The sequence below is a fragment of the Hoplias malabaricus genome, chromosome 11 (assembly GCF_029633855.1).
Source record: "Hoplias malabaricus isolate fHopMal1 chromosome 11, fHopMal1.hap1, whole genome shotgun sequence".
NCBI lineage: Eukaryota > Metazoa > Chordata > Actinopteri > Characiformes > Erythrinidae > Hoplias > Hoplias malabaricus.
This window is the reverse complement of record NC_089810.1, coordinates 5,090,470-5,102,662: the sequence shown is the minus strand read 5'-3', so window position 1 is coordinate 5,102,662 and position 12,193 is coordinate 5,090,470. Positions and strand designations below refer to the sequence as shown.

The 12,193-nt window shown below is 43.0% G+C and overlaps 1 protein-coding gene across 1 annotated transcript in view; it reads right to left on the bottom strand.

Annotated features, from left to right (window-relative positions):
* Positions 1-12,193, bottom strand: part of ranbp10 (RAN binding protein 10) — a 46,491-nt gene that overhangs the window by 26,428 nt on the left and 7,870 nt on the right. Inside the window, exons 2-3 of the mRNA XM_066685042.1 lie at positions 3,028-3,139; positions 1,854-1,906 (exon numbers count right to left, since the gene is read on the bottom strand). Of these exons, the coding sequence (XP_066541139.1) occupies positions 1,854-1,906; positions 3,028-3,139 (165 nt within the window). The remainder of the gene's footprint in view (positions 1-1,853; positions 1,907-3,027; positions 3,140-12,193) is intronic.

Here is a 12,193-nt window from a genome sequence, read left to right as displayed (position 1 = left end):
TGTAAGGGGAAATGAGGCTATGTCAATAAATGCTTGTTAAAAATGGCACTGATGTTTGTGGGCAGTAAACACTCACAGCAGACCAGCAGTTAGAGGAGGCTTTTGCAGAACTGGTTCTGTCACATTAATAATATACACTATGGCTTCTTCCTTCCAATAGAAATTTAAACTAACGACCATTCATCAGCAAATCCAGCTGTAGCAGCTGTTGATGTCCACTGTCGTTCCCATGCATATGTTGTGCTAACACCACTAATGTAACCTAAGAACACTCTGAATCTGTTCCGAACAGGACGGAGCAGCTGCATTGGATGGCGTTTGTATTTGTCTAAAGACTCATTTATGCTGCCTTTACATATGAAAATACGTGACTCATTTAGAAACTATCCTCTAAAAAGCCCTTTCTGTTGGCGTAGAGGTTTAGCAATACATTCACTAGAGGGCGCAGCTCAGAGTCTAAAGTTTGACGACAAAGACACGGCATTAGAGGAGTTCTGTGACTCTGTTAAATACATTGTAACAAGTGGATGGCGAATGTCATGTCCAGTGCCTTCGGACAGTTGTGAACGGGTTCCATGACTTGCTTCGTCAGACGTGCTTCGTACATCAAGCATGGAAACTCACACCGTGCACCACTGAGTGAGGCTTGAAGTTTTGGCAACGTTGCCCCCACGATTTCTAGTGGCGCTGCCCACTTTCATCTGCATCCACAAGCTTTCAGGATATCCATACGTATGGAGTTAACATTGAGCATAAATCGTATATCGTTTCTTTCCATTTTGTCAATTTTAAGTTTACTACATCATGTGAACATTTCATAACGAATGGACCAATTGAAATGCTCCATCATTACTTGGAATAAAATCTTTTAACACTGACTTCCATTTAAAGTTAAGAAGGTTTTGTCCTTCTCCTGTAAAGCTACAATTTGGGAGATGCATGTTTGTAATTGGGTGGCACGGGGGTGCAGCAGGTAAATGTCACAGTCACACAGCTCCAAGGGCCTGGAGGTTGTGGGTTCGATTCCCGCTCCGGGTGACTGTCTGTGAGGAGTGTGGTGTGTTCTCTCTGTGTCTGCGTGGGTTTCCTCCGGGTGACTGTCTGTGAGGAGTGTGGTGTGTTCTCTCTGTGTCTGTGTGGGTTTCCTCCGGGTGACTGTCTGTGAGGAGTGTGGTGTGTTCTCTCTGTGTCTGCTTGGGTTTCCTCCCACAGTCCAAAAACACTTTTGATTAGCGACTCAAAAGTGTCCGTAGGTGTGAATGTGTGAGTGTGTCTGTGTCGCCCTGTGAAGGACTGGCGCCCCCTCCAGGGTGTATTCCAGGTAGGCTCTGGACCCACCGCGACCCTGAACTGGGTTACAGATAATGAATGAATGAATGAATGAATGTAATTGGACAATGATGATATATTGGTTTTCCTTAAAGCGAGCGTTGGATAAAGATACCCAGATGCACTCACACAAAATAAACCTGGGTTTTGTGTTCAAATGTTACGTTTTTCTAACAAATCCTTAGCGTACAGATACACAGCTTTAAATATAATAGTGCACAGTAGCAGGTGGTGATATAATCAAACAAAAGCACCATACAAGGATTAAAAGCATTTGTAAATTCACAAGTTGTTTCAAAACTTAGCAAAAAAAGACACACAAACACACACACACACAGACACACACAACTGCTCAGTGGTGTTACTCAGTCCAAACTCCACCTGTCAACCACAGATCAGGAGTCATGTTTACTGAGTGACTCCCTGAGAAGCACAGTCCCCCATTGACTCTTTAGTGCATGTGCGTACACTCACACACACACACACACACACACACACACACACACACGTCCCTCTCCACTCACCCGGCAGCCTGTTCATGTTGACCCCCTGGGCGGACAGTCCAATCCCCATGTACCTGTGAACAATAGTGACAGAGGAAAACAAAGATGGACACTATGAGGATCACTGCATATATCAACTACATCAGCCTAACAGGGTCAGCAGGCCATTCTGCCTATATATAGTTTCCAAATATAACCAACACCTACATTAGGATGGTTTAGATACTGGCACTGCTCACATGCATGCTACTCAAAAACCGTTCTAGATTTAGACTAGAGCTTTAACCAGGTCTGGACAGATCTGGCCTGTACTCAGTGTCCTGATATCTGTTAAAGGTAGGAGATAGGCCATGGAAAATGTAAAAGTGATAAAAGCTTGAAAATCTTGTGAAACTACTTCCCTACGCTGACCACACAGGACGAGAACCGTCAGGCCCTGGGCTCTGGGCAAGACCTGTAAGCTTTAATCCAATCCTCACAAACAGAAATAAAACTAAAACACAGGACAAATTAATCCCTTCCCTAACAATTACATTAACTTTCTTTAGTCTAAACCACCGTCCAATCTTTTATCTCCACTCCCCATTTCAGACAATGCTATAGGCAAGCTGACACATGTGGTACCGCCACTACAGCACCACCAAACCCTTCTTCCACTTAAGTAGAATTAGATTATGCCTGGCCCACACTACAGGACGTTAAAAACCCTAACCGATGTTGGAAACGTGAGACAGCCCACACACAGTGACTTTCTTCATAGGTTTATCTATGCTTGATAGTTGTTAGTCCTCAAAGTCCCCATACTACACAATCCGTTCTGAACGATCTGCTACATCATTACAGCAGATGGGAGTTCTTGCAAACTACTACTCACCCCACACAACAGAATTCTGAGTCAAATACGGAACATGTTATATTTATGATTCACAATCGGGGCGGTCCCAACTGCAGTGGGAGGAGATCTGAAGAGTACAGATTGGATTATGAAGGTATTCCTTTTAAGATTACCCTAAGATCAGGAGACCTTTTGCAGTCGCTGGGAGAATCAAATCGGCATCAAAAACCAGCCCGATTATCCTGTAGTGAGGGCCAGGGTTTAGCAGTCTCTACAGGTAGGGCTAGTCCAATCAGATCTGCTGTTCTTTTTCACCCATGCCTCTCTACACAAACCCTGAACAATTCCCACCGCACTTACCCGTCCCTGCCTTTGCTGACAATCTTCACTTCAAAGTAGTAGATACCACAGGCTGCAGGGATGGGGTGGGTGGCACGGACAGATGCTGCATCTTTGTGGTTCTTGCCGTGGCCTGGAAATGGAGTGGACAAGAAGACGACAATGAGTCACTGACCACAGGCTCCTAAGGGCCCATAAGTCGGTAGGAATGAAATATCACATTTCCACAGCTGTTATTTCAGTAAAACAACTAAAGAGAGACAATGAAACAAAACATAAACAAGTGCATGGATTACTGAGATTTTTAGGGCTGGTTTAAAGCAGTGGAAATATTGATGCAGCTGAACTCAGATCAATGCATCACAATGTTTCAATGCATGTTTACACTCTTTAAACTACTTAAAAATGAGAGTAATCCAGTGAGTATCCTCACCGTCAAGGAAAATGATGGCTAAAATGTTCCACTTGGGTTTGGGCACACAGTTTGTTTTCTAAACTACACCCAGCCCAAGCTTGAGATCCATCTGAATTTGTTTTTTAAAGTGGGGGATTATTGATCAGTAAAGCCACGGCAAGGTTAAATGAGTGACCTCGTCAATGTTAATGTTATTCTACATGATTTGGTACCAGACAAAAAAAAAACTGCGAATAATGCCACTAATCACACAGTGAAATGTGTGAGGGAGATAAACTCACAGGAGACCAAACCTAGAACCTGGACCTGGAAATAGACTGCTTTATTTCACTCACACTCTCTCTCTCATACACACACACACACACAAAACAACATCCAAGTAGTGCAAAACATGCTTGTCTGAAGAGCGTATGGAATTCATCACTACTGATGAATAAGAGTCTACAATCAGAACCAAAACCTTACATTTAATACGTTCAGTTTAGCATCACTGCACCCAAATCAGGCATTTCTACAGGACAGCAGAGGACGTGGGAAATGACTAAAATCATATGTACATACAGGGGTTGGACAATGAAAGTGAAACACCTTGTTTTAGACCACAGTAATGTATTAGTGTGGTGTAGGGCCTCCTTTTGCGGCCGATACAGCGTCAGTTGGTCTTGGGAATGACATACACAAGTCCTGCACAGTGGTCAGAGGGATTTGAAGCCATTCTTCTTGCAGGATAGTGGCCAGGTCTCTACGTGATGCTGCTGGAGGAAAACGTTTCCTGACTCGCTCCTCCAAAACACCCCAAAGTGTCTCAATAATATTTAGATCTGGTGACTGTGCAGGCCATGGGAGATGTTCAACTTCACTTTCATGTTCATCAAACCAGTCTTTCACCAGTCTCGCTGTGTGTATTGGTGCATTGTCGTCCTGATACACGGCACCGCCTTCAGGACACAGTGTTTGAACCATTGGATGCACATGGTCTTACTGGTGCAGTGTGAAGTTAATGAAGATTGTCCACCAGGCTGCTCCAGTTTAGCCTGAATATTAAAGGACTACTATTAAAGGAAACTGAATATTAAAAGGACTACACTGACCTAGACATCACTGTTAGCCTTTTGTCCTAAGCTGGCTGTTATGGGTTTGTATGTTATGCACTTGATTCATATGCATAAGACCTGAGACCAATATCTAACTAAAAAATACATACATTATAGGATCCCAAGTTTTGCAGTCAGAGAAACACGGGGCCTGTTCAAACATCTAATAATGAATGACAACAGAAACTCTCAAGAGAGAGCTGTGATGCCTCTAAGATTTAATTATTTTTCCCCATAGTGATCATCTGTTTATATTGTTGCTGTGATAAAACCACACAAAAGATGAGCCTCTCTAATGAATCAAGAAAACAAACCCCTACAATCATCCATTCATAGCTATGGCCTCTTACAAATCTTACCATTTGTTTTCAGTTATGAAGCTAATGCAGCTAAACAATTCTTTACAGTTGACCAAGCTTTTAAATAAACATTAGCCACATTATTAGCTTATTACATCAGTTTGCATCATGCAAAACAAAACGCCTGAATCATCTCACACTCGCCTGTAATTAACCTCTTAACAGACTAGTTTATTTGGTTTCTGACACAAGATGACGCACCGCTACCTGTAAAGATTGACAAGTACAGTCGGCTGTTTCTAGTTATGTGACATTCTTCTGTTTGCATGGATAGCTGTGTCATGCAGTGTCAGTGACCACATAAGTTAGTTTGTATTTACACCATAGTTCAGTATTAGTTCAAGGCACGTCTCTGATGACTCAGACCTAAGGGTTTTTTGGAGTTAGCGAAATAAATGGAGTTCACACACTAAACTATTGCTGTTTAGGTTAGTCACAAACACCATGGATGGATTGACAAATGTATATTGCTTTTATCTTCATGACATCACAAAGCAGTGTGAATGGCTCAACCAATCAATTTCACCCCAAATCCCAAACAACATTTTCAATCCTTTTTTCAAACGATTTATCACTAGATTATTATTTTTTAAAGTGTGGTGTTGTTGTTTATTTTTAAAATAATTGTCCATATTATAGTTTTTGCACATAAAGCAGTACTGTTTTACCATTCTGGTTTCTAGTTCTCGGTGCCTGTCTGGCAGCAGACGCCACAGACTAAATCTCCACTGTAATATCGCCATTTCTGATTTGGAGGAACCCATTTTTTTATGCATTATGGGTAATGAATGGGGGAATAAAACATATTCTGAAGACTGATTCATGGCTTTAAAAACAGCACATATCATCACCTCACTAATCTACATTGACTGGATGAAATATAACACGTAAAAGAAATCAGAATGGGCTTTTTTTCATTTCCAGAACCAGACCGTTCAGTTCTGCTGCCCCCAAATCCCTTTCTGATTGGTTTGTACTAAGCCAGGACCACCCACGGCACAAACTGCCATCTTCACTGTTTGGTGATGTCACGCATCTAAAGGAACAGAAAATAAAAGCCCCGCCCCCACCCCCCAGAATTTCCATATTCAGCTGTGATGTTTGGAAAAGCATGATGGTATGACAAAATGTGACACCGCTCGACCCTAATAAAGCCCACACCATCAGGATCAGCACCTGACACTAGATCAGCTCTGTTACTGAGATTGGTGATACATCCACATAGGCCCTGGTGTTGGTTTCCCTGAAGCTACCCTGGGGGGCAGTGATCGTTCAAGTACAGTTTGTGAAACAGTCAGCGTATAGTGGGCCCCCCGCGGTCAATCACTCACTCATTCGCAGACCCTATTTAGCAGTGATTGGGTGTTCAGGGCTGTATGGAGCGGTTTTGGTGCTACTGAAACCTTTGCTCCTTTGTGTTTGACCTGTGTGGGGTGTGTATTTGAGTGTGTCTGCGCCTCTGCATTTCATTATCTGTGTGTGCTCAGAGTATGAGTGCCCCAAGACTGTAAAATGACCCCGCGTGCCGTCTGATAACAGGACACCTTAAGGCCCGAGTGTGTCAGAGGGACCAGAAAGTAGAACTACTGTCTTGCTACAGGGCCAGTGAGTCCACAAATCCATGTCACGACCGTGTAGATGAAATATTATTGTGGGTTGGAAACCAAAAACATTTAATGCACAAATCTAGTATGGGTTTTTTTTTTCAGTATTTGTTTGAGCTGATCACAGGCCTGTGTCAGTAACAGAATCCTCTTATTCAGATAACAGTGTAGACAATAACGGCTTTTAAAATTTTAAACCAGTTTGATGAAGCATGCTATTAATCTTTGCTCTAACGTCAGCTTCAGAAAGTGAGAGAGTGAGTCTAAAATTACACGAGGAGAAAGCGTTGCAGTCATCGGTGGTCAGGAGTCCTAAGAGCACAACTGGCTTTGCTGTCTGGGTGGGTGAGATGGCCCCCTAAAAAAATGAAAATAGCAGCTTAATTTGCTTTAAAACTGACAATGTTATTAAATTGACGGAAAAACCCGAGCTCGCTACGGAAATTCTCGAACGCGACCGTGACGTCACTGGTGGACAACAGCTGAACAACACCGTGGTAAAACACCGTTATGACTGACTGTTATGACAGTATCTAGCTAAATAACCAACATTATTCATGACAATAGCCTAGCAATAAGCTAAACTCAAATTTCGAACTCGAATTCATCCGACACTATAAACCTCCGTAATGCAGCTACGTAGCCGAGTATAATCTGAGCCACCGAGTTTAGCGAGTCAAGCTAACGTTAACTAACACCAACTAAAACAGGCGAAGTGAGTGTCCTTACCCTGTTTACCTCCATGTTACAGAGGCTCTTGAACACCTTTCGTTGGTGTCCTTACATGCCCATATTGTTGGAAAAGCGCCAGTGAAATGAGCTACAGATAACGGAGTGAGCGGAGGGTCCTTTCCAAAGTGCCCGTTTAAAGTGGACAAATGTAGTCCATTTTCTGGATATTTTGGGATCTTTGGGCCATTTGTTCACAGATGTCCCACTGTACATTGAATGATTGCAGCCAAAAACAACACACCTTTTCCTCATTTTGCATTAAATTAAGTGCAGCTTCTAGAGTGTTGTCCACCATCTACGTCACAGGCAAGACGCCTATTAGAGTTTCCCAACACCGTTGTGGGGGGGGGGACAACGGTCTTTTAAACCTTATTCCTTCAATTAGTAAGAAATAACATGTTTTCTGACTCTCAATAAACACAAGTTAGGAACTCAACCTCCACTGTGTTTATTTGTTTGACACTTTCATAGAGCTGCTGCTTAGCCTTTAATAATTCAGTTCCAGTCATTTCAGCAATAACCTCAGTTGTTTTCTTTACATGATTCAGGGAGGAACTTAACTTCTGAAGCATAGCAACATCTTTTCCAGGACCAAACAACATGCGCCTTCTGACTTGAGTGTTGAAATAATGAGATGCCATTTATTTAATCATTTTGGGATAAAAGAAATGTTGCCCGCTGAGACATATTCATCACTGAAGTAATTATCCACTTACAGCCTCTTAAGTGTTTGCTCATTTGCTATTTAATACTTTCAGTTTGTACATTTTAACAAGGATGCAGCGTGTGACTGAAGTGAAGCCCTGCACAGCAGCCCTCGAGGAGCACCGAGTCTGAATGTTACAAGCCAGTTCCACATCGGAACATATTTTTTATACTGGCCTCCGCAGGCATGCAGAAAACATCAGACAAAAGTGACATTAGTCCCCAGTGACTGCATCCTGTTATTGTTTTAATTACAGCTTTTTAATTACAACAAAAACTGGTACTTTATCTAGAAGCACATATACGGTATACACAGTCTTTGACTTGTCTATCGTGACTTCACACTGGCTGTACATCACCCAGATCAGCACACTGAGGGAATACGACAGACCCTCAGCCATACGTTTCCACGGTCTATTACACTACCGCTAATAAACGGAGTGAATATTCATCCTCTCTGATTTCAGCAGCAATATTAATCACCCCTAATTTTAGCATCCTCGGTTCTACAACCAAGCCATAGGAGGCCTCCCTGTCATGCCCAGACAACCATCCATAATAAAACACTGAAACACACACACACTATCTATTTATACAACTAGCTCACAGAAGCAGAGTAGTCCTGTATGTGCAACTCTTCCACTCACACACACACTCACACACACACACACTCTAATACAAATGCACACATGTGCTCACTCCTGCCCCCACGTCCTCTCACAGACTCTGTTCTATTTATACCATCACTCACACACACACACACACACACACACACACACACACACAATCTAACAACACGGAGGAGCAAGACGACCCTGACGGATTCTCTCATTCTTGCCATGTCTCTCTCTCTCTCTCCCCCTCTCTCACATTGCTTTCTCCCCACAGTGCATAATCACAGCCTGTCAGTGCTGAATGGATGACACCCTGACAACATTCGCCCTGTGTAAGATGCAGCATTTGATCATCTGTTTTGCCCCAGACCTGCTTTACATTCTGATTCGCAGGCCTCTGATTTGTCCCCTCTTGGGAGAGGTAATCCGTTAGCAGCTTGCCACTGCAGAATGGCTTAATCATTAATAAAAACCCTGATGCTATTAAAACCCAAACGTTAGAAAACATCCAGAAAAGCTCACATTTAGACAGAATGGTATATGGCCTTAATCCACTGCACCTCTCCTGACAGGGCTAAAGCCTACCAGTCTATTAGACCATGACCCGGCTGGGTCACACCGCCGCTCAGCAAATAGTTTAAGCAAAACCACCAAAATGAAACGGCCCAGTGTGCTCCTTTGAGCTGTTCAGAAATATACTTTCCCCAAAGTCCCATTAGACACCAGGAAAGGTATCATCCCACGATGTTCCCACTATAGTTTGGTGCAATACAGCTGCATCTTTTATGTTTCTAAACAGAGAAATAATGTCAATATGTTAAAGTTTCCATTGTCGCTTTAATATATCTATAAAAGTACAGTATCTGTGGCTTTAGACAGAGCCAGCGGAGGTTTTCCTGATGCAGTCAGTCTGATTTCATAGCATCACAAGCTAATATGGTACGTCTGAGCTAACACTCTGACCACAAGCAAAAATACTAGCCTTTAAACAATATTGTGGAATGTTTTGACCCATTGCACCCCAAGTTAATGGGGCTGGGCAACAGGACTGTACGTTAATGCTGCTGTGAAAAATTGCTTTGAATGTGCACAAGAACGCAGAGACGCCAGCATTCAAACTGAAACAACTATATGGAAAAATATGCATCATTGTACAAAGAATATGTAAATAATTCTCCATAGAATGTAAGTCCCAGGATGCATTTGTAAGGATGTGACTGACGAGGCAGGTACAGCAATGTTCTTCTTTACAGCTTTTTCAATACCATTTTTTAATTGGGAGGAAATAAAAAAAAAAAATCAAACACATAAGATCAATCTATTATATGCCAACTAGCTTTTCTCACGTTATGCCTTCACATTTTTGACCGACATGTATGATTGATAGATTAAAACATACCTACGTACATTAAGGCGCACGAAGACATAGTTCTAGTCCGTTATGAGAAGCAGAACAAATAAAACACCTGGTTAGCAAGGTAGCAAGAGTTGCTAAAAGACGTCAGAGAGGGGGCCACAGCGCCACATTCTCGAAATGTTAACAGTTCTCCATCGAAATGGGAGTTGCAGACTGGTGGCCTTTAGTTAAAGAATGTAAAACGTTACTCACTCTAAACTCTAAAGGGGAGAAAGTCCCCAGAGAGAGAGAGAGTGTGTGTATGTGTGTGTTTACTTTTGATTACATATGCTGTGGTCAGGGCGGCACGGTGGCGCAGCAGGTAGAGGGTTGTGGGTTCGATTCCCACTCCGGGTGACTGTCTGTGAGGTGTGTGGTGTGTTCTCCCTGTGTCTGTGTGGGTTTCCTCCGGGTGACTGTCTGTGAGGAGTGTGGTGTGTTCTCCCTGTGTCTGTGTGGGTTTCCTCCGGGTGACTGTCTGTGAGGAGTGTGGCGTGTTCTCCCTGTGTCTGTGTGAGTTTCCTCTGGGTGCTCCGGTTTCCTCCCACAGTCCAAAAACACATGTTGGTAGGTGGATTGGCGAGTCTGTAGGTGTGAGTGTGTGAGAGAATATATGTGTGTGTGTGTGTTTTGCCCTGTGAAGGGTGTATTCCCCCCTTGCGCCCAATGATTCCAGGTAGGCTCTGGACCCACCGCGACCCTGAACTGGATAAGGGTTACAGATAATGAATGAATGAATGAATGCAGTGGTCATTTACATATTGACAAAAACTGGCAAGGGGTCTTGGGAGTACATGGTTTGACCTCTGGGTTAACTAGATCTCTCGTCATTAACAGTTATGGACACACAAATATCAGAATCTGTCAGAATACAAACAGCACTTTCGCTGTCACTTTTCTGAACGTATGTATGGACCACTAGAATAATTAGCAAATCCTACAACACAGAATAACTGCTTTCATAATAAAGAAGCCAGATTTAAACCAATTACAGAGAGCGTACAAACAACAACAGCCAGTCCACTGTAACTGCATAAAATACATAGTAAAATGCAGCTGATTTGATGTGAGCCTTTCATGCTACTCCTAAAGCCCTCTTTAAATGAGGTGCTTTTGTTCTGCTGTTACATCCCGTCCATTCAGGGAATCTCATACCCTCACAAAACCAAAATATCAAAGAACATATTGTGTGCAGTGAAAATGCCCTTATTGCTGTGATAATAAATGTCTCCATATGGCCCAGCCCTGAAGGTACGTTATATAGAGAAACCCATTCGGACAGGTCAGGGCCACTGCATGTAAAATAACAAGGCAGGGCTTTGGAACAGTAGCCGGCCTGAAAGAAAAAGCAGTAACATAGAGAAAAGACAACAGGGGAACAAAGAGAGAGGGAGACGAGGAGCGGCGTGCCAGTGTTAGCAAACACAGCTTCCCAGACTCGCGCTGAGACACTAGGGGGAAACCGACACAATCTGGTGATGTCACTGAACATGCATGATTGGCTCTTCACAAGGCTGAAGCCCCTCTGCATGAGCAAACAGTGCAGTCAGCGTAGAGCCGACATTAGGCACAGTCCAACTAAGGACACTCACTCCACCCTACAGCAGCAGACACCACCAAACCCACAAAGCAGTTCACTCTATCGAGACATGCATTTGTGTTTTAAAAGTTTCACTGGATACTCAAACACACCCTCGGAGCAGTGAAACACTGAAACAATCCTGAGTGAAAGTATAGTCACTACTACATCTACTCATTTTCCACAACTGAATACGGTTCTGGGTCTTAATTATGTGACCTGCTTTTGTCAAACTACCACAAAGAACAAACCCAACAGCAGCATTCTTCCCCCGTCTAAACAGCCCTGTTCAGAACGGCCAGTTTCAGCACCTGTTTCTTTAAAAGATAATGAGCCGCTCACTGTTCACCCTGACCCTGGGCGCACAGCAGTGAGAAACGAGGAGCAGTGGGTGGAGAATCATTAGTCACCAGTCCATCACAGGGAATCACTCACTCACACAAACCTGTGGACAACTACACTCACGCACACCTGAGGGCACTTCTTGTGTGTCCAATCCACATACCAGCATGTGGGTTTCTTTTTCTATGGGAGGAAGCTAATGCACTTAACAAGTTTGTTTACTGTAACAATATTACATTGTGTTCCTTTAAAGCAAACATCGCACAAACCTTAAAAAAATGTTGGTTCTACAATGATTCTTTATTAAAGCAAATGGTTCTATATAGAACCCTGAACACTTGAAGAAC